The sequence below is a fragment of the Condylostylus longicornis genome, unplaced genomic scaffold, assembly GCF_029603195.1.
Source record: "Condylostylus longicornis isolate FDR11 unplaced genomic scaffold, ASM2960319v2 ptg000091l, whole genome shotgun sequence".
Lineage (NCBI taxonomy): Eukaryota > Metazoa > Arthropoda > Insecta > Diptera > Dolichopodidae > Condylostylus > Condylostylus longicornis.
Window position 1 is genome coordinate 2,251,423 of NW_026578059.1, and position 25,219 is coordinate 2,276,641.

At 23.1% G+C, this 25,219-nt stretch overlaps 3 protein-coding genes across 4 annotated transcripts in view; all 3 read right to left on the reverse strand.

Moving 5' to 3' along the window:
- Positions 1-727: 727 nt before the first annotated feature.
- LOC129613734 (putative uncharacterized protein DDB_G0282499) lies at positions 728-6,096 on the reverse strand. The gene is made up of 8 exons (XM_055527921.1): positions 5,880-6,096; positions 4,566-4,763; positions 4,104-4,241; positions 3,167-3,419; positions 2,349-2,479; positions 1,091-1,247; positions 902-997; positions 728-731 (listed from the first exon to the last, which is right to left on the reverse strand). The coding sequence occupies exons 1-8, from the start codon at positions 6,094-6,096 to the stop codon at positions 728-730; spliced, it is 1,194 nt and encodes a 397-aa protein (XP_055383896.1).
- A 2,082-nt stretch (positions 6,097-8,178) lies between these two features.
- On the reverse strand, positions 8,179-14,047 carry LOC129613771 (rhoGEF domain-containing protein gxcJ-like). The gene is made up of 2 exons (XM_055527983.1): positions 11,507-14,047; positions 8,179-10,329 (listed from the first exon to the last, which is right to left on the reverse strand). The coding sequence occupies exon 1, from the start codon at positions 13,911-13,913 to the stop codon at positions 12,858-12,860; it is 1,056 nt and encodes a 351-aa protein (XP_055383958.1). The 5' UTR covers positions 13,914-14,047; the 3' UTR covers positions 8,179-10,329; positions 11,507-12,857.
- LOC129613770 (putative uncharacterized protein DDB_G0282133) overlaps positions 13,898-25,219 on the reverse strand; it is a 46,859-nt gene continuing 35,537 nt past the window's right edge. For both annotated transcript variants that reach the window (XM_055527981.1, XM_055527980.1), the window contains exon 4: positions 13,898-23,580. In XM_055527981.1, the coding sequence (XP_055383956.1) occupies positions 14,036-23,580 (9,545 nt within the window). In that variant the 3' untranslated portion in view covers positions 13,898-14,035. The remainder of the gene's footprint in view (positions 23,581-25,219) is intronic.

The following is a 25,219-nucleotide window of genomic DNA, read 5'->3' on the forward strand; positions in this document are numbered from 1 at the left end:
ATCGTCATTATCATCATTATTATCATTTGAATTATATTCTACTTTTTCGATATTATGTAATAAATAATTATGATTATTTGCAGAATCAACATCAATTCCATCAATTATTTCTATATTATTATCATCATCATCATCATCATCATTATTATCGTTACTATGGTGATAATTATTATTTAAATTTGATGAGACTGTTGAATTTAAATTTATAATATTATTAGATTTTTTTTGATTTGTCATTACAACAAATATTGATTCATTATCTAAGTGTTGTAATTTTGATGTTAATGTTGATGATGGTGACACTGATGGTGATGGTGAAATTGATGATGATGAAGGTGTTAATAAAGAAGAAGCTGATAATATCACAGATGTTGATGGCAGTGATGAGGATGATGATGATGATGAAGATGATGATGGTGGTAACGTTGATAAGGATGATAATGATGATGTTACAAATGTTGTTGATGTTTTTTCTGTTGTTATTGTTCCTGATAATGAAAATATGTTCGACGATGATGAAATGGTGATTGATGGTGATTTAGTAATGTAGATATGTTTTACTTTTGAAGAATTAATTAAAGTTGATAATTTTGTTGGACGTATTGTTGTAGTTTTTTTATTATCAAAGTTTATTGGGGAAGTTGATAATGATTTTATTGTGGTTGATGGCATTATTGTTTTATATTGTGTATATATTGAAAATGTTGCTTTATTACTTTTAAATTCATTACCTTTATTGTCATTGCTATTTTTATTATCAATTTTATTTTTATCTTTTGTACGATTATTTTCATTATTTTTATTAATATTTTCAATTTGAGTGTGATTTTCAAAATCATCTTCATTATTATTATTTGTATTATTACTATTTATATTATAATTGATAATTGGTATTGTATACGAATTTGTTTTATCATAATTTTTTAATGATTCTGTTGGAATCATATCATAATTATTACTATTATCACTATTTTTATTATTGATATTGTCGTCATTACTGTTATTTACATTTATTATATTATTGGATGGTTGTAATAATATTGTATTTGTAAATGTATCAATATAATCATTATTCTTGTTATTGTTATACATATTATTAATATCGCCATTATTAATTGTTTCTTTTGTATCTGTTATATCATAATAATCAGTTTCTGGGATATATAGCCTTGTTGAAAATATATTATCATTACTATTATCATTGGTCGTTGTATGTGATGTTACAAGATATGTTTTAGTTGTTGTTGCTATTAATGTTTTTGTATTTATTATGTATTTAGTTGATATAGGTAATCTATTTTTATTTGATGTTTGTTTTTGATTTACTTTTTTATTACTATTTATTTTAGTAGATTTATTATTATTAATATCATCAATATTTTTATTATTATTTGTTATAATATCCTTATTTTGAAAATCATTAATTTTATTATATATATTTTTATTATTTTCATCAATATTTTTATTATTCTTAAATTTATTAGTATAGTAATAGTAATTACTTGCATTATAATTATTAGTATCATAGTAATTATTATTGTTATATTTATTTTTTGTTATATAAATCATTGCTGTTGGATTTGTTGTATTTAAACTAGTTATAATTTCAATATCATCATCATTATCTTGATTTTTATTTTGTATGTTATTATAATTATTATTATTGTTATTATTATTATTATTATTATTATTATTATTATTATTATTATTATTATTATCACTATCATTAGTATTTTGTTCATTTGTTATTTTTGTTAATAAATTAATTTCGATCATTGGTTGCTTTTTATCAATTTGTATATTACGTATATTTTCATTATTATTTTTAAAAATATTTGTATATAATTCGTCATTGTTTTTATATTTAATACTTGATGTTGACATCATGTCATTAGTAATTTGTTTATTATTATCATTATTATAATTAATTGAATTATATATTTGATATAAATTTTCTGTTGTTTCACTTAATGTTGTAGGTGATAAAGTTGGTATTGTAAATGTTAATACTATTGAATCACTAATTTTTGATTTATATATTTTTTTAATTGTTGTTGATATTAATGACGGAATTTTTGTTGTTGAAATTATTTTATTTGTCATTATTAATTTATTGGCATTATTATTATTATTGTTATTATTATTATTATCATTATTATTATTATTATTACTGTTATTATTATTTTTATTATTATTATAATTATAATTGTTATTGTTACCGTTGTAATAATTACGACGCGTTGGTGAAAATTTAATTTTTGGAATTGATTTTGTTGTTGTAAATATAAAAGTTTTTATTTTTGTGCTATTATAATTATTATTTTTGGAGTTTAAATATAATGAAGAACTTGTTGGTATAAAATTTGGTTTTTTAGTTGTTGTTAAAATAATAGATGGCAAGTTTATTGTTGATGATAAAAATTTTTGTTGTGGTAACATAAAACCATTATTTTTTATATTATTTATCAATGAAATATTACTATGTGTATTTTTATTTGTGACATCTTTATAATTATATGAAGGATAATTACCATATATATTTTTATTAATATTTATATATTTTCTATTATTATTATTATTATTATTATTATTATTATAACTATTGTTATATGGGAAAAAGTTTTTATAAATATTTTTGTTATTACCATTGCCGTTGTTGTTGTTAAACCAATCTAAATTATGCATCGTGTTGTTTGGTTTTATTGTTGATATTGGATATGTTATTGAAATATTGTTAATATTATTATTATATAATGTTGAAAAATTAGTTGTATTGTAATATGAATATGGAAATTTATTACTATCATTTGAATATTTTAAATTTTTATTTAATGATGGTGGTGGAGGTGATAATGATTGTGATAATATTGATGATTCTATTGATGGAAATAGTAATGATGACGATGATGATGATGATGATGATGATGATGACGATGATGATGATGATGATGACGACGATGAAGATGATAATGATGATGATGATGACGATGATGACGATGACGAGGATGATGATGGTGATGATGATGATGATGACGGTGAATTAAATAATAAATTATTTGATATAATTGGTAAATTTGATTTTAATGTTGATTTTATTATATATGGTGTTGTTGTTGGAATTGTTGTTGATGATATTGTATTAGTTATTGATGATAATGTAGTTGACAATAATGAATATTTTTGTTTTGTTGGTATTAATAATGGTGGTGGGTTTAAGCCCATAACTTTTTCAGTTTTTCTTAATATTTGCTGATTTAATAATAATGGTGGTGGTCTCATGCTATTTAATGATTCCTCATCATAATTTTGTACATTATGTTGATAATAACTCTGAATGGGTATTTTGTTTCTTAATATATTCAATCTTGGTGTATAATTACGTATTTTATGTTGTTGTTTATCTGTAGTAATATATGGTACTGTTGATAATGATAAATTATTACTATTATTATTATTTATATTTGATAATGTTGATAATTGTCGATTTAAATTTAATTTAACATTATTATTAATAATAATATCATTATTTATATTTTTAATAATATCATTTATAATTTTATTTTTAAAATTAGTACCATTTATAATTTTTGTATTATAAATTGTTGAATTCATAAACTTATTATTTTCATTTTGGCTATCATCGCTATCATTTCTTGAATGTAAACTAAATGGAGTTGGAGACTGTAATGTTGGACTAATAATTATATCATAATTATTATGTAAATTATTTGTTTCATGATAATCTAAAATTTCATTTGATTCATTTTTTTTAGTGTCATTAGCATTTGCACTGTGATTATTTTTATTAATTTTATTATCATTAAAAATATTTATTTTAATACTATTACTATCATTATTAGTATCATTGTTATTATTAATATTGTTTTTATTATTATTATTATTAATGTCATTACTGTGAATAATATTATTACTTCCAACAATAATATTTGCAGTAGTAGCATTATTATAGTTTATTTCATTACTATCAATATTTTCAGTTGAATTTTTTTCTATAAATTTTTCATTTATGCTATTGGTAGTTATATTTGTACTATTATTGTAATCTTTGTTAATATTATTCAATTTACTTTTTGTTATTATACTTATATTAATTGGATTCTTGGTTGTTATTACTCCTGATTGTTTCTTGTACTCTAATGGTATTATTGATGTTATTCTTGTTGATTTTGGTAGAATGAATGAATGAATCGTTGGTTTTTGAGTTACTATATTATTTATACCTTGTTTTATTAATGGATTAGCAGTAATTGTATGTCTATTTTGATTATAATTATTGTTATTGTAATTGTCATTATTATTGTTTTGACTATCATCATTATCAGAAATTTGTAAATTATTTGATAGTGTAAAATTATTCATAATATTATTATCAATATTGTTATGTAAATTACTGTAAAATAAATTTAAAGAAGTTTTTGTTGATAACTTGGTAGTTGATGATGATGGAGTTGATGTTAAAGTTGATGCAATTAATTTTTTTATTGTTGAATTCTTTTCTTTTGTTGTTTTTGGATTATTTGTTGTGATTATTTTCTTTGATTTACTTATTGTTGACGGTAATATTTGCTTAGTAGATGATGTTTTTATTGTTGGTGTAATTGTTGATTTTGAAAATAATACACCTGTATGTAATATTGATGATTTTGTTGTTGATGAAGTTTTTGGTGATACCGTGATTAATTTTGTTTTAGATTTGGTTGCTGTTGTTAATTGCGGAACTGTTGGAGTTGCAGTTGTTGTTTCTATTAACGATTTTTTGAATTTTTCTCCAATAATTACAAAATTTGATAAAAATTTATTATTTGTTGTTGATATTGTTGATGTTGAATATGATGTTGAGTGATTAATTTTCGGTTTTATTGTTGATTTTGTAACAAATGGTTGACCACGTAATAATTGCATATTATTATCATTATTATTATAAATTTTTTTTGTATTCATTGGATATGTTTGTATTGGATTTAATGATAATGATGTTGACGATATTTGCGGGGATATTTTTATTTCAAATAAATCATCATTTATATTATATAATTTATATAATGATTGATTATTATAATTAATAATTTTATTATTATTATTATTATTATTATTATTATTATTATTATTATTATTATTATTATTATTATTATTATTATTATTATTATTATTGTTATTATTACTGTTTATTAAATCATTAATAATTTTATTATTCATTAATGGTTTTTTTGTTGTTGTTATTTTTGTGGAGTTTAATTGCATGTAATTTAAAGAATTTTTTTTTTGTGGTAATTCTAATAGTGTTGATGTTATTAATGGCAATGTTACTAATGATGTTGATTTTGATAATAATGAAGACGGTGGTGGTGGTGGTGATAATAAAGGTGATATTGCTAATGATGATGATTTTAATATATTAGTATTACTACTATCATTATTATTATTACTACTACTATCATTATTATTATTATTAACGTTAAAATAATCACTATTTAGATTAATATTTTCATATTTTAATGTTGCGTTAATTTTCTTATTAAAATATTGTTCTTCTGGTATATACAATAATGAATTTGATTCTTGTACAACTTCACCATTTTCATTTTCAAAATCATCAATATCAATATCGTCCTCATTATTATGATCATTATTGTTATTATTACTATCATTATAATCTTTATTTTTATTTTTGTTATAATAATAATTATTATTTTCATTATTATTATTATTAGCATTATTAATATTATCATAAATATTTTCATTAATTTTAATATTACTAAAATGATTATCATGATTATTATTGTTCTGGGTATTATTATTTAGAGAATTAACAGAATTAATGCATAAGCATGAATCAATAACTGGTGATGGTATAATACGTTTATTATTTTCATAATAATTATTATTATTATTGTTATTATGGTAATATTTATAACCATAAACATCACTTATTCTAGAAGTTATAATTTTTTTTTGTTTTGGATGATGATATAATAATTCATGTTGTGAATGTTGTTGTTGGTGTTGTACATGTTGCTGTTGTTGTGACTCTGGTTGATAATGTTGATTGTGTTGAAATAAATTATTATATTTCATTGAATTATATGGATAATGTGGTTGAGTTTTTAATATAAATGAATTATTATTATTTCTATTATTATTGTTAATATTATTATAATTATTATTGTTATTATTATTATTAATCTTAATATTGCTATTATAATAACCTAAATGTAATGTTGTGCCAACCGGTAATAAATGATTTCGATCATTATCATATGTTCCTAATTCTGATGGTATATATGGAGATGAAGATTTTAATGTTGATGAAGATGGCGATGATATTGATGGTAAATTATTTGAATTAATTGGAAATTTTTGGTGTATTGTTGATGAAATGATTGTATCATTTTTATGAGAATGTAAAATATTTTGGTTGTTATTATTATTATTATTATTATTATTTATATTGAATTTAGTATGTGGTGTTTTTTGTTTTGTATGATAGAATGGTTGTTGTTGATTATAATATGGAAGATGTTTATTTGTTAATGTATGTTGTTGATGTTGATGATGTTGTTGTTGTTGTTGCTGTTGTTGATATATAATATGTTGATCATAGTATGTAGGTGATAATGGAATATCTGTGAATATATATATATATATTGTACATATATTTATATATATACATATACTTTTTTTCATATAAAAATGCTTGTCTCCAATAATTACGATAATATTTTGTTTTATTTGATATATACAATTCAGCAATTAGAAATTATAAAGTGTGAATTTTTTATTGAAAGCCAATATTAATTGCAATTTTAAAACCAGAAAATCTATATTTAATATATTTATATCAAAATATTTGAAATTTAAATATTTTAATTAATATAGCACTTTTATATGAAAATACAAATCTAATGTCAACTTGACTTATTCATTAATACAATTTTTTTGATTGTTATGAATGCTATGAGTCAATTAAGTCGTCGTTAGACAGAAGCTATTGTTAAAGGCGTTTGCTTGTTTATATATATGAAATATAGATATATAAAAATTATATATACATAGTATACTGTTAAAATAAAATACATACACTTACATTTATATTTTATTGAAATAAAATTCAAAAAGCTGTTATATTTTGTAATATTTAAGTTTTAAAGAGTTCCGATATAATACATGAATATTTACAAAAACTTTTTAATACTTCATATAACAGTTATCACTTCATATTTACATAAAAGTATATTGTAAATTTTTTAAATGATATATATTACACTAAATGACAAATGTTATACTTAACAGCAGCCACCTAAAAAGTATTTTATAAAACAAATTTTTAAAAAAATAAAAATATAAAACTTTTTTTATTTAAATTTTTCATTTAATAAGAAGTTTTAAGAAAATTACAGTTAAAATATGAAAGTACAATAATTACCGAAACTTATGCTCTTTCGACTTTAGTAAATTCTTATATGTAATGTTATAGTAAAATTTATTGGAACGGCATGCATAATACTTACGTTTTTGTTTTAGGCTCGTAAATAATACAAGCTGAGTTAGATTTATTAGAGATCATCAAGAGAGAGCTTTAATTTAAATTGGAGGCTTTTAGGGCGTTTTATATAAGTATATATTTTCTCATAATATTTAATACGATTACTCTAATTTCATAGTTTGAAAGGAGAGAAAAAAAAAGAAAAACAATATTATAATTTTTTTTTGTTGTTTTACTTTTTTTTTGTTTGTTTAATCTATGGCTAAAATGATTACACTTTTTTGATCATTAATCCTCATATACATCATTTTCTTATATAATATTTTTCTTACAAATCTAATGAAATAGAGTATATATATAAAATATATGGAAATGTTAGTTACATATATATAATTTATTTATATATAATATATTTTTAAAACATTACTATGTAAATATTTATTTAATTACATAATGGATAATATACAAGGTGATTCACAAAAGCTGTATAATTATATATAACATTGGCTAGAGCAGTAATTCCCAAAGTGGTCTATATAGACCCGCAGGGGTCCATGAAGACCTGCTAGGGGTCTACAAAAAAATATGAATTTAATTAAATAAGTATTAAGGGGGTCAAAAACACGACGAGGGGTCTACGAGGGGGAAAAGTTTGGGAACCTCTGGACTAAAAGTTTTGTTTCGGAATAGGTGCGAAATCTCAACGGTTTACAAATTGCAGGGATTTTAACGAATTTTCTAAACATTTCCACTTATCCAAGTGATTATAACTTTCGCTCCGAAAAAGATAGGAGCTTCAAACAAAGAATGAATTTCTGAAAGCACAAATAAAGGGCTTAAACTCAAAATGTTACTTTATTTTGCATTTTATGTGCTTTCGGATTATCAAGCATTCGAACTCTGGGAAAAGGCAAATTTTTACTCTTTTTATTATTTTTTTAGTTTTCTCTAATCCGAGATCTTAATTAAAGCTTAAGTAATTCGATAAAATTCCTTTCCTTATTTGTACACAAAGTGTTACCTACTTTTGACACTCTAACCAATGGTATATATTGTTGTATACCTTTCTAAATCATCCAGTGTATATATACATATATATATATATCCCTTTCAGATATATATATATATCAGATATTTCTGAACTAATCAAAAGTATTTTGTTAGAATATATTTGATAATATATTAGAGTAATATATTTTATGCAGTATTGCCGTAATATATGTTATTTATGAAAAATTCAGCTTATAGTTGCAATTACTGAATTTTGTATTTATATCGTGTGATTACAATTTAGTAAAATTAGGAAATATGAAAGTTAATTAAAAAAAAATATATTAAATTCAGTAATAATAGAGTAGATAAGTCTCAAAGTGTTTACGGTATCCCCATATATAGAGGATGCTGTATATAATACATTTTTTTATAGAGTTACAACCTTGTTACTATAAGTATATACAACAGTTTTATTAATTTTGTGATTAAATTTTCTTTCTTTAGAAAAACTTAATAGAAAGCTATCAAAAAAATAACTCATTTATTTTTAGTTTTTTTAAATATTAAACAATTAGTTCAGAATTTTTTTTTATAATTTAAACTAAGAAATAATAAAAATTATAATAAAAAATAAAAAATTATATAAAATTAAATTTTCTATGACAGTTTTAACAATTTTCATATATTTTTTTTCTTTTTTTTTTCTTTTATAATTAAAAACAAAACAATTTTTTTACAATCCTAAATATTAAGTATATATATATATTTTATAATGCAATTATACATGTAAATGTATTTATATCATATGATTGTTATATAATTAAATATAAATACAGTATAATAATTTTATTATCGAATATAAAAAATATTTTTTCAAAATTAATTATTTAATAATTTTCATTAAAACAAAAAACAAAAACACAAAATAATAGGGTGTCTACCAAAATGCAGATCTATCATCAAATTGACTTATTCTTAGTAATTAAAACAGTATTGCTGAATAAGCCAAGCTTTGATGTTAGATCATGCATTTTGGTAAACGCCCATAGCTTACAAAAAAAAAAAAACATTTATATATTCTCTGATTTCAAAATTTTGAATAATACGGGGTGGTCTTAATACACAATCCATCTTATATGATTTGCGGATTAAAACTTGCAATTTTCAAATCAGGGAATAATAATATTGTCCCTGATTAACATCTAATATTTATACAAAAAACATTATACAAAATTTTACAGATTAACTAATTATTATACAAAAAAAAAAAATTTTACGAGTATTTTTTTTTGTAATCATTATAATAAGGTATAAAAGAACTTTACAAAATTTATTAATTTTATTAAATTTATAGATATCAAGGTTAATTGACACCAAAAATTTTATAATACAATATTAATAAACAATTCAGCAAATACAATTCATTAGCTGAATTGTATATTAGTAATATATTAAGTATACTAGATAAACTATTTCGAAATCAAGAATATATATCTATGCTACATACACATAATATTATAACATATATTATATACAGGTATTTGTAATTTGTTTTTCATATATAAATATATATACATATTTATTATCCCTGACATCTGAATTGTAATAATACCGTATCTATATAGAATTCAGCGATTGCCATTTATAAACTGCATTAATACAGTTTTATTACAATTCAGATATCGGGGTATGTCTGTATATGAGTACAAATTTATATATACAAAATAACACGTACAAAAAAAGCTAAAATTATTATTTTATTAAATTTAACATGAGTAATTTTTACTTTTTACATTTTTGTTCGGAAAATTCACTAAATTTACAAATCCGCACTAAAAAAAAAAAGGGAAAAAAAGAAGGAAAAACAAATTGAAAAATAAATACATAAAATTAAAATTTAATTAAAAGGAAAATAAAATATTATACTAGTAGAAATATTTAACTCTTAAATATTACCCTTACATATTAGATTTGACATATGGATATCCTATAACCATTCAAAATGCAGTAATATAATTGTGTACTGTAAAACAGTTTTAAAACTTACTGCCAAAAGCTATATAATCAATAGTTATACAGAGTGTTTTGCATAAGGTGGCAAATAATTTCAGGGATGATTCTTGACAAAAAAGGGACTAAATTTTTCTGCATACAGATAAACGGGTATAACTTCTGAAGCAAGCGACATAGAGTAGCCATCGCTGGCTTGTTTTACAGGCAACTGATTGTTATTTAGTGTTTTAAAAACATGTAGAAATCTTTTGCATATTTTTTGAGAACATTTAATACGCTTTACTGGCAAAACTATGATCTTAACGAGTTCTGTCTGAAAAACTATGGCTCAGATCAAATTAATTGGATAGAAAATAAAAAGTGAAATCAATCACCTGTAAAACAGTCTACGATGGTTACTCTATGTCGCGTAATTCTGAAGTTATCTTCGTTTATTTATATGAAAAAAAAATCTGGTATCTTTTTATTTCAACAGACTCGAAAACTACTACATCTGTACCCCCTCCCCCCAATAAAAATTTTTCTGGAAATTGATTAAAAAATCACTGAAAGTATTTGCTACCTTATGCGAATCATCCTGTATAACAGTACATTGGATTTCAGTTGTTAAATTGACACTTACACCAGAACTGTCAAATTGTGAATAGAGATTTTAACTTTTATATAAGACAAAGTGATGTGAAACCTTAAAATTTTAAGAAATATACGGAATGAAATAAAAAACCACAATTGAAATTGTAAAAATTTTGACATAAACTTATCGTTTCTGTCGATATTTACTTTTTGCGTATTGTGACAAAACTTTTCTCTTTGATTGAAGAAACTTTCAAATTGTCTTAAGTATAAGGTGACCATTTATCAAATATCAAAACATTGAAGTACATAAATGTGTTGCAATGATGAGTCAATTATTTTGAATGCTTTTTTTTATTTTAAATGTAATTCATAAAAATAGAATCTAATAAAAAATAATAAATAGGAAAAAACTCTACTTACGTTTTGTTTTTATAAAAGTATTTTTTTGCTTTATCTCGAGAAATCAATAAAACTTTAATGATTTAGCGGTGATGAATTTTTTTTTATTAATTATCCTAGATATTTAAAGATTTTTTTTCTTTGTTACTTGTTTTTTTTTTTTTTGGTACATTTTTGTTCTTTCCCAGCATCCTCCTTTTGTAAAATTCAAGTGCGTATTGCTCTTTTTCTCTGTGTTTTTTTCTTTTATTTGGTTTTAATTTGTTTTTAGTGTAGGTTTTTTTTAAGAATATTAAAAAAAATTAATTATATCTCTCTACTTCTCGCTCATAAATCATCGCTCTATTTACTATTCTCTTTTGTTTTTTGTTGTTTTTTTTTTTTTATTTTTTTTTATTTAAAGAAATTTTTTCGTTGTCGTTGGTTTTCGATTATATTATTACAATTAATGCCGAAATGAAATGTGTGAATATTTTAATATTTTTCTATATATTGTACACATATATATGTATACATAATTCGAGTATGTACACAAATATTCAAATAATTTACTTTATACATACATATATTATTTTGTTTAATTTAAATATTATCGTATGCCTACCTACTATATTGTTGGGTGTCTGTACATATCAAAACAAATGTTTGAATTTCAATTTAATTTTTTAATAAGCAATACAATCGGTGACTTTAAAAATGCAATAATAGTTAATATTCAATTGTAACGCAATTCAGCAACTACAATTTATTTAGCTGAATAATCTACTAATAATGATTTTGCATTAATTTTGATGTTAGACGATATTGTTATTCTGGAATAAAATCACATAGACATTTAGATTTGCATTTAAGTTTTATATTTGTTCCTTTAAAATCACATACATTGAAATTGATATAAATAAAAAATTGAAATGATTAAAATGTCATATTTTTGACAAATAATTTGAAAATAATTTGGCGAAATAATGAAAAAGAAAATTGTTATCAGATGAATAACAAAATGATTTTTAACATCCCTGCTGCTTTTTAACATCCCATCATAGCTTATTATTGAAATTTTTGAGGTCATGGTATTTTATTTATTTTTAATTAGTTCAAATTATATTTAATGTTTTTTCTTTCTAATATTGAATTTAACAATTCTATTGTTGTGATTTCATAGTTTTAAACAAAAAAATAATTATTATTACTGCGATTCTACACACACGTACTACATAATATATGTATGTTATAAAATTAAATATTATAAAATTTTCTTCTAAATTTTATTTCTTCAATTATTTATTATGTATATGTTATTTATAATATTATAAAATATAATAATTTTTACTTGATATACAATTATTTTATTATTTGCAATCAATTCCTAATTTTAACCAAAAGATTTCATTGATGTAGTTGCTGTGTGATGCATTAGCGATGTATGAGTTTTAATTATTATTGATGATTCAATTAAATGTTCATTACCGTTAACACGTTCAACAATATAGGTATATGTACGTAAATTTGTAATTGTTTCAATTGAAATTGCTGGTACATTAATATTATCATTATTGTTGTTGTTATTATTAGTATTATTGTATAGTTTATTAGGATTATTTATTGTTGATGATAATAATGATGATGATAATGGTGATGGTTTTATTGATGATACTGATGATGATTGTAAAACTTTTGAATTATCAATTATTTCTGGAGTTGTTGTTGTTATTAAAGTAGATTGAAAGGTTTCCGTATTATTATCATAATTGTTGAGTTGTTGTTTATTAGATTTTAATGTCGATGACGGTTTTAATTTTTTTTTAATAATTCTTTTATTTACAATTAACTTGTTTGTTTGATTATTGTTATTATTATTATTACTATTATTGTTATTACTATTATTAATTTTGGTAGTATTTAATGATGATGTTCCATTATTCAATCGATCTGATTCACGTCGTTTTATAGTAATTCTTTTTTGTAATGGTCGTATTGTTGTTGTCGTTGGTGGTGCTTCTATCAATTCATCAATTTCAAATTTTTCTTTATTAGTATCAGTATTATTTTGTTTCGTTTTAGTTATCACAATTCTACGAGATTTACCTTTACGTAAATTACTATTGTTATTATTTTCATTATTTTTTATTGATTTATTAATTGTTGATGTTGACGGTGAAGCATTTGTTAATATTGTTTCTGTTGTTGATCTAAGAATTTTTGAATTAATTGTTGTAGTAGTAGTTGGTTTTCGTTTTATAATTCTTTTAATTTTTCTTTGTCTATTATTACTAATATTACTATTATTATTGTCATTTTGTGCATATCTTTTATATCGTTTTCTATTATTATTATTATTTATATTTATATTATTATTAATTGATGAAGAATTTTTATCCCCTATCATATTATTACATAATACGGTATTATTAGTCATAAAATTGTTCATATTATTTATATTTACAAAATTTTCATCATTATAAATGTTATTATAGTAATAATAATAACTATTATTATTATTTAAATAATTGACCTTATCATGAATTGGGGATATTAATTCAGATAGGTCATTTACAATAAAAAATAATTTGAATTCATATTACCATTATTATTATCATTATTATTACTATTTTCATTATTTTTATTATCAAACACAATTTTCGTACTTTTAAGTAATTCTGTATTATGTTGTAATAATGGTTGTTCTTTTGTTTTCATATTATTAAATTTATTATTTACAGATGATGATTTTTCATACCATAAACTTACATCACCGACAATACTTTCTAAACTTTGTGTCTCGTAATTATTTAAAATTTCTTCATGACTAGAAGATAATATATTGTTATTTATTGATATATTATCATTATTAATATTACTATCACTATTGTTATTATTATTACCTGTTTTATTGTTATTGTCGTTATTATTTATAAAATGATTAGGTAAATAATATTCTTGTATATTACTATCAGATGCTTTAATAATATCACTTAAATCATCAAAATTATCAATTGTCATAGATTTCTCTTGATTAACTTTCGATTTCATATTTTTATCATCATCATTATTAATATTATGTAAAATTTCACGTTTATGTAAATTATTTTCTGGATAATACGTTGACAATACAGTACTAAATTCACCCGGACGTCGACCGGATACATATAATGTAACAATGCTTGTTTCTAATTGTTGTTGCTGCTGTTGATGTTGAATATTGTCGTTACCTAAAGGTTGCTGTTGATGATGTTGATGTTGATTTTTATGGCCTTTCTTATTTTTTTTTCTTTTATTTGTTTGGTTACTACCATTTGAGTCATTTATTTTTTTTGTCGAAATTTGTTGTTGAAATTGTTGACCATTATTATTGTTGTTGTTATTACCATTAGCATTCTCAATATCATGAATGTTATCATCAACAGATTCCCTAACATCACGAAATTCATCTAATGTTGATAATTTTTGTAAATGATTGTTATTAATTTCTTGTTGTATATTTTCATGTAATAAAAGTTGAGCTGAATTTGGATCAATTACTTGTGGCGAACTAATGCCATTTATACCGTTTGTTAAATCAGGTTGTAATATGTTACCAAATTGTTGTTGGTGTTGTGAATTTTGCTGTTGTTGTTGTTGGGCTGCTAATATTGCAGCAGCTGCTGCTGCTTGTTGTTGCTGTTGTTGTTGCTGTTGTTGTTGTTGTAATAACAATAATAAACTATTTACTTGTGGTACAGATTGTTGGGTTGGTGTAACAACAATTGTATCAGTTATAAATTCAGTTGCTGTTATAACACTTGTACTAGTATCATATATTGTTGTTAAAATTTCTTTACCATGGAACGTTAATGGTATAACTGTTGACATACCATTTGTTACTGTTGTTACATATGATGTTGTACGTGTTTTATATTCTGTTACTGGTGTACCGATAGCACCAATATTCGGCTGTAATTGTTGTATGCCCAATATTGAATTAATTGGATTTTGTTGTTGTAATCCAATATTACCTAATAACAATTGAGATAACAATATATTGGCTAACGGTGCATTAGCAGCTATTTGTGGCTTTAAGGTTGATACAACATTTTCAACATCATATACAGTTGATGGTATTATATGTGAAAATGATGTACGTCTACCACGTATTGTTGTTGGTGTAAATATAACAGCAGTTGTTGGTGTTTCATTTAATATAAATTGTGTTACTTCTGTAATACCATTTGAATTAATTGATGTTTTATCATTATTAATAACTAAATATGTATTTCCATTACGATTTATTTGTGTATTATATTGATTTGGTCCTAATAATTCTGTACTTGGTTTTGCTGTTATAACATTTTTGTATTCTGTTATTTTACCATTAACAACTGGTATCGTTATTTCAGTTGGTATGTGATGTGTTACTGTTATCGTACCATCAAAACTTGGTAAAATTTGATCGATAATAAAATCATTTGTTGTACCACGATTACGGGATCTTGTTGTTGAACGTCCACGGCTGGTTGTACGTTGACGCTGATTTGTACTACGTGATGGATAAGGTGATTCAGTTACGGTATTTGTAAAACTTTTAAGACGTGGTTGTTTTGCACGGCTTACAGTTGAACGACGTGATGCAGATGTTGGTGGACGTCGAAAATTAGCACGTTGGGTTTGTGATTTTGTAACACTAGTGAGGTCTTTATTATTATTATCATTTGGTCTTAATGTAAATGGTGTTCTACCAGATGTTGGCTTTGTTGGTCTAATACGATTACCGTTATTATTGTTATTATTATTATCATCATTTGTATTCGATTTTGAATTTGATTGCTGTGATAAATTCAATTTTGATGAAGATTTTGGTGTACGATTAGTGTATCGTGAGCCACGTTGTCGGTTACCATTTGGTGATTGTTGCTGTTGTGATGATTGCTGTTGTTTGCTTTGTGTTTGTTCATCTTCTTCACTTACAAAATCAGAACGTTCTTCAGCTAAAACATTATTTTTTATTGAACTACTTTGTGTTGGTGGTCTACGAAATCTATTACGAAAATTGCTACTTCTAGTCCCATATTCTGTTTGACGTTTCGAACGACGTTTACTTAAATTAATTAAATTATCTTTAGAACTTTGTTGTGAATTTGAAACTGTTGTTGTTGCTTGTGTTTGGTGTTTCTCTAAATTTTTATTATGATGACGTTTCCGTCTTTCATTATCATTATCATCATTATCAGTATCATCATCATCATATTCATCATTATCATCATTTATATCATCATTATCATTATCAGGTGATTTTTTATTATTATCACTATCTAAATCTTGATTTATATTTTGGGCTTGGAATAAACCTCTTGGTGGGAATAAACTATTTTGTGGTCTTGGCCGATTTTGTAATGTTGGTAAATTTGGTCTTTGAAATGTTCTTGGACGTGGTTTAGATGTTGTTGTTGTTATTATTGATATGGGAGTAGTTGTTGTTGATTTAGCACGTTGTGTTAATGGATTTCTACGTGTTGAAATTTGATTTTGTGTTTGGGTACGTAAACTATTATTAGCATTATTATTCGCATTATTATTGTTAGATATTGGTCGGTTTAATGTACCAGGGCGACGAAATTTTAATAATGGATTATTAAAACGTCTTGAATTTTCTGTGGTTGTATCAATTTGTTCTTCTTCTTCATTATTATCATTGTCAATTTGTTGAGTAGAATTTTCATCATTAATATTATCTGAATCTGTTGTTGATTGTACTGATTGTATTGAATTAGTATTATATAAACTGCTAGATAATATTGATGATGGTCTTATACGTAATCTAGAATTACCTAAATATACACTTGATATTTGTCTACCGGTAGGTACGATATTACTAGTTTTTAAATTAATAGCACCAATACGTCTTGAGGTACCACTATTTGTACCTTGTAATAAACTAGTTGAGCTTGGTTGAATTCTTAATGACGATCTATTATTACCGCCGCGTGTTGATTGCAAATTACCATTATTATTATTATTTAATTGAGATGATGACGCAATTTTTGATGGTCTTGAAAATCGTCTTGGACTATTAATTGATGATGATAATGATATTGACGCTGATATTGAATTTGATTGTAAATTATTTGTATTACTATTACGTCGTAAATTATTAAAACGTCCTCTTACTGACGTTTGTTCTGCTTTAAATGCGGGTGTTGCTGTTATTGTTGGTGTAAAATCAGATCTTGTTATTATTGTTGCACTACTTTGTGATAAGTTTTTCCTTTTTGGTGCAAAATGTGGTCGATTACGTGAGGCAAATGGTCTTATAACTGGCGTAAATGTTTTTTTTCGGCCTAATAAACCACCACGTTTATTATCTGAATCATTATCTTGTTCATCATCAGTTGTAATACCATCATTATTATCTTTATTATTTTGTTGTTCATCATTTAATGCTGAAGTTGATGAAGATGATTGCACTGAATCAATTGAGCCACCCAATAATTGTATATTATTAATATTTATTTGTGTTGGTTTTATTTGTAAAATTGATGATGATAACGATGATAATTTTGTTGGTGTTAATTTTACATTATTATCATTATTATTATTATCACTATTATCATTTATATTCGTTGATAATTTATCAATTAAATAACTTGATGTACTTTCAATTATTTGTGCATAACGACCATCAATAATTGTACCAATTACTTTTGATTTATATAACGTTGTTGTATTATTTGATATCATTGTACCTTCAATTGAACGTACTAATCCTGTTTTATATGATCTCGTTGATGATGGTGATAATGATGATTCACCATCTGTTATATCATTATTATTTGTGTTTGATGATAATGATGATGAATCAGTAATTGATTGTAATGATTTTTTAACTTCATCAATATTTATGGATGATGTGCTTTTTGTTATTTCTTTTAATTCACCATTTACATTTGTTTTATATACTTTTGTTGTATAATATATTGTACTTATTTCATCAGAATCAATAATTTTCTTAATATCAATTGATATTAAATTTTCATCATTTAATTGTGGAGTACTTGAATCATGTTCATTCGTATTTTGCATTGATGTTTCAATTAAATCAGAATATGACAAAATTGATGATGATAAATCAATATTATTATTATTTTTATTATTATCATTATTATTTATTAAATTATTATTATTATTATTAATATCAATTGATCTACCATTTGGTATTAATGATGGTATTATTGATGGTTCAACAACATTTGTTATTGTTTCAAGACGGCTATTAACAATTGTTTCATCGTCCGAATATGATGTTGTATAATATGTAAATGTTGTATAAAATGTTGTTGGTTCTGTTAATATAATTGATGGCTTAATTTTTGGTATATTTTCATCATCATTATCAATATTACTATTATTATTGTTATTGTCATTATCATTATCATCACCACCAATTAATCTTGTTTTAATTAATATATCATTATTTTTAATAAATTTTGTTGGTATTATTATCTGTTCATTATTATCATTTATATTGCTAGCAATTAATGTTTTCTCCTGTTCTATGTTATTTGACTGTAATATTGTTGGAGTTATAATATTTGATATTGTCTCTTCATGACTAATGGTTGTTATTTGTCCATCTTTAACCAATGTTGTCCAATATGTAAATGTTGTAAAATATGTGATTGGTAATTTTGTATCATTATTACTATTTATATTATTATTATTATTATTATTATTAATATTGTCCTTATTATTATTATCATTTATGTTATTAATATTAATTATATCATTTGAATTTTTTAATGTTTCCGTGACATAATTTGTTACTGTTTCTAAACGACTTATAACGTTTGTTATATCATCATTATACATCGTTGTATAATATGTAAATGTTGTATAACTTGTTTGTAATAATAATGTTGGCGATGGTAATATATCTTCAGTATTACTTTCAGAACTTATTTGATCATCAATTATTGAAATTTTTGTTGTAATATTATTATTATTATCATTATTAATTAATATATCTTTATTATTATTATTATTATTATCATCATCATCATTTGATATTTGTGATTTTAATGTTAATCTATTAATTGTATCATATTTTAATGATGATAATTTTATCTGGTTATCTAATATAATATTATCCTTAACATATAATGTTTCTTCTAAATTCAAATCTCTCGGTGTTGGTTTTATTTCATTTTTTTCATTATTGCTATCTTTATTACCTATATTTATATTTGTGTTAATAATATTATCATTATTACTATTATTATTATTATTATTATTGTCATCATTATTGAGATAATTTGTAAAAATTTCTGTACGACTCATTATTTCGGTTTCACCATCAACAAATATTGTTGTATAATATGTATATGTTGTAAATAATGTTTTTGTTGGTGATATTAATGGAATTGTTGATGATAATGATGATGTTAACAATATATCATCCATATTTTTATCATTCTTTGATAGTATATCATCAATTTCAATTAAGTCAGATGGTTTAACAGCATCATTATTATTATTGTTATTGGTATCAGAATTAGAAATCAATGTAGATTGTTGTATTTGCATTGGTAATAACGTTGATGTTATTATATTAGTTACGATTTCTTTACGGCTTGATATACTTGTTGTTGTATCATGAAAGAATGTTGTTAAATATGTATAAGTTGTGTATAATGTTTTATATATTAATTCAATTTCCTCATCGTCATCGTTATCATTATCATTATCTATATCATCATCATTATCGTCATCATCATCATCATCAATATCGTCATCATTCACATTATCTGTATTATCATCATTATCATTATTATTATATAAAGTATCATTATCGTCATTATTTTTTGTTGTTGATGATGACGATGAAGATTGTGTTGTTGTTGTTGTTGCTGTTGTATCAATATTATCATCAATTGATTCATTTGTTATTAATGTTGATTTTGTTGTCGTTGCATTTATTTTACTTTTATTTTTTAGTTTTCTTGATTTAATTGTTGTTGTTCTAATTGTTGTTGAATTTTCATCATCTTTATCATTATTACCATCATTGAAAATTTCACCATTATTTGGTTCAGTTGTTGTTGTTACATGAATTTTTTTACTTATTATCATATTTGGTGTAGTTTCAATTGATATTGAATCAGATGAAATTTTTTCATTATTACCATAATTATTTTCTGCTTTTTCTATATTATTTATTGTTGTTATTTCATTGTTATTGTTATCGTTATTTAATATTGTATCTGTTGTTGTTATTAATTGTGATTCTATATCATTATTATTATTGTTATTTGGTTTTTCAATAACTTGATCAATATTTTCATATAATTTTGTTGTTTTAATTGTTGAATCAATTGATGTTGATTCACAATAAATTTTTGTTGATTCAATAATATCATATGTTGATAATATACTTGATTCAATTGATGTTGTATCATCATCAAAATATGTTGTTAAATATGTTAATGTTTTTGGTATTTTTTCCATTACAATTTTAGTATTTAACTGATTATTTAATTGACATTTATCATCTGTATTTTCATTATTTATATCATTTACATTATTATTATTATTATCATTTTTATTTAATAATTTATTATTGTTATCATTAGCATTTTCATTAAAATCTGTTTCATCATCGGATGTTTTTAATGTTGTAGTTATTAATTTTAACGAATCTAATTCGGTTGTTATTTCATTATTATCAATATTATCAGTTGTTTCATAGCCATTATCATCATTTTTCTCGGTTGTAATAACAATTTTCCTGTTATTGTCATTTTCATTATTACTAATATTTAAATTTTCTGTTATATTTGTTGATATTTTTTCTTCTGATTCTTCAATTATTGATGATAATATCGATGAAGGTAATAATGATGATGATATTATTGATGATGGTGATATCGTTGATGATGAAGTCTTATCAAATGCTGCGAATGGGTCATCTTCAAAGAAAATTGTTGTTGCACCTCCAGAAATTTTTATTTCTTGACTTATTGTTGTTGTTGGTTTTATTTCTTGCTCTTCAGAATGTTGAGATTGCTGTTTTTGCTGTTGGTCGTCAGTTAAAATTAATGATTTCTTACGTTCAGCTTCAGCAGATGCAATTGATGCTAATGCACGTAATATATCTTCATTTGATGGTTTTGTTAACATTGGTGTTTCTTCAGTTTCATGTATTATCTTTTTATCATCTTTAATTGTTACGTCGTTATCAATTATTGATGATGATGATGATAATATTTTTGAAGAAGGTTTCATAGATGATAATGATAACGTTAATTTATTAGTATTTTCATTATCTTTGACATCAATTATAGATGATTCAATGTTATCATTATATTGTTCTTCCTGTTGTTGTTGTTGTTGTTGTTGATTTTCATCTATTGATGACATTTGCATTAATTCAATATTACCATCCATATTGCTACCATTATTATCGTTATTATTAATAGCATCCTCGTTAGTGCTTATTAAATTTTTTTTTGCTGGCAAAACATAATTTACTGTTTGATCTAATGAAATTTTTTGCATTGTAAATGTTGGTTCAATTAAATCTTGCGTTATTTGTATTGGCAAATGTTTAATATGTGTACCAGTTAAATCATTTTGTTTACCTAATGTTGCTTCACCACGTATTGATGTTATTTGGTTAAAATTAATTTGATCTTGTGTTGTACTTGGTGAAAATACTATAACGGTATCACCAACATTTGTTGTAAATTCAGCAAAACCATAATATGTAACTGTTTGTAAATTTAAATTATTTGAGTTATTATTATTATTATTTAAATTTATATTTGTCAGAAAATCATTTTTATCGCGTGATAATAATTTTGGTGATCTTTGTTGATCGGAAAACGATGATAAAGATGATGATGAAGAAGATAAAGATGATTTTATCAGCAATTGATTTTGTAATTGTTGTTGTCTATTATCTAATTGTTGAAATGTATTATCTTGCTGTTGATATTCATTATTATCATAATTATTACGATTGTTATTATCATTATTATTATTATGATTATTATTATCATCACTATTATTAATATTATCAACATTTTTCTTATTATTATCCCATGAATAACCACTTGGTGCAAAAACATTTTTAACAGTAAATGTTTGTAAATTCATATCATTTTGAACTTTATTTGCATTAATTTTTTGTATATTATTATCATTGTTATCAATTTGTTTTATATTTTTAATATTATTGCTATTTGTATTACTATTAACAATTGTATTACTATTGCTATTACTCCTGCTACTACTAGTACTGCTACTACTACTACTACTACTACTAGTACTACTACTAGTATTATTTATATTATTATATAACTGTTTTTCTTGTTGATATTGTTGTTTCTGTTGTAATTGTTGTTGATTTTGTGATTGTGAATTAAAAAATAAATTTTTATAATTCTTTTTATCGCTTACATTTGTTGAATATACTAATTGTGCTCCATTATTACTATTTACAATTGTAATATTATCATTATTTTTATTATTATCATTTTTTAACATTATTAATTCAGTTTTTATTAAATTATCATCAATTTTTGACCAATTATTATCTTCAATAATAAAATTATTGCTATCATATTTATTATTATTGTTATTGTGAATATTTTGTTGTTGATTTTGCTGATATTGCTGCTGCTGTTGTTGTTGTTGTTGTTGAAAATTATTATGATATACATTATATTGTTGTTGATATTTATTATTATAAGTATCATAATTATTATTATTGTTGTTATTATAGTTATTTGATAGCTGTTGTGGTGATTGTAAATATGTAGCAGCTGTTATTACAATTGGTGATTTAGTTTTTATATCATCATTATTAATATTATCATCATTGTTATTATTATTAATATTATCATTATTATTAAGTACACGTGAGCTTTTTTTTAATAATTGTGCGTATAAACGTCCATTATCTAATGTTGTACCAACAATTTGTGTAGCATATTCAGTTGCAATACCATCTTGTATAAATGTACGAGCTGTTTTTGTTATTAAACCAACTTCTGGTTTAAAATTCAAAAAATGTCCGGCTCGATGCAATTGATTATCATTATTAACAATTAATACAGTTGATAATTCTTTAATTTTTTTTGTGTAATTATTGTATAATTCAAATTTTTTAATTAAAATAAGATATAGAATAAACGCAATTTAAAATTTTACAATATTTTATTATTTATTTATATAAATATAGTTAATAAATTGGAAATTTTATTTTAATTACACAAAAATTTTAATATGTACATAATTTGTATTCCCAATAATTGTTTTTGTACAATTCAAAAAAAACAACAGCAATGCACACACATAAAGAGAAATAGATTGAGAGAGAGAGTGAGAGTAAGTGAGAGATTTTAGTAGATTTATATAGGACAGAAAGGTTCATGTATAAGAAAAAAAAAAAGCAAAATTTTTTTAGTGTTAATTATAATTTAAAAAAATTTACACATATTTATATATACATATACCTAAAATAGGTTACACATAGACCAAAAATGAAAAATTTCTTAAATTTATGGACTCTATTTTAATTTTTTTTAAGATTCTATTATAAAATTATAAATGCTCTTATTTGTTGAAATAGAAAACTCCGAATATACTCTAAAAGCCATTTTGTAACCTATTTTTTGTTATGCATAATTTTATACATTTTATACACTATTTATACATTTATTACAAATTAAACATACATATAAGTATGCAATAACTTTTATTTTTTCACATAAACATACAATGAACACATATGGACATATACATTTGTATATATACATATATATACCTAAATCACAACACAATTCATCAACACAAAACAAAAAAAAACAATATGAAAAATTGAATCAAAAATTTATGTATTAATTTAACAAAAAATATAGTTGACTAAAACTAATGGTTTGTAAAGAATCACTTTTCCTTTCAACAAGTAAAAATACTGCTTTGAAAAGCAATTTAGCAACTACATTGTTTATAAAAGTTTCATTCGTACATATCAAATTGTATATATATATATGTAACGTATACAATAGTTTAGGATGAGCAAAAAAAATTGAATGGAGCATTAACACAATGGTTGAATTGGACGGTCTAGCCAATATGATAAGAAAATAATTATATTTTTTGATGGTGTGACGTTTACCGTCAGCGTTTTGCGTTAATTAAATTTTGAAAAAGCTTGCATATTTGGGAATATAAGATAGCAAAAATTCGAATTTTACGAATTTCACTCCACCTCCTCTTAAGTTATCGAGAGGTGATAACTTAAGAGGGGATGGAGGTGGAAAAAAAAAGAAAATAAACTGTTTTATAATATCTAAAAGCTGTTAATTTTAGATTTCTACAGCATATCAACAGCGTATGAACGGATGAAAAAATACGAAAGTTGAAAAAAACGGTTTTTAAATAACGGTTAATTTTACTTGCCACTTTGCTTTTTCAAAGTTTAACAAATCTATGCCACGGTAGAAAAAGCTCACCACTACTTTTTGCGTTTGCAGAATTAAAAAATTATTTGTCGTTTCGTAACAATAAATAGTCAAAAAATAGTATTTTTAGGACCTTGAGGAACTATAACTTTTAAAGGTGGACAGATAGGTTGAAAGTTCTTTTCTACGGAAATAGGTTTCAAAGAAACGTGTAGAAGTTTTGTAAAAAGACACACGGACAGATGACCGAACTGACGAACAGCCAAAGTGAAAAGGAACATCAAAAAGTTGTCCAACC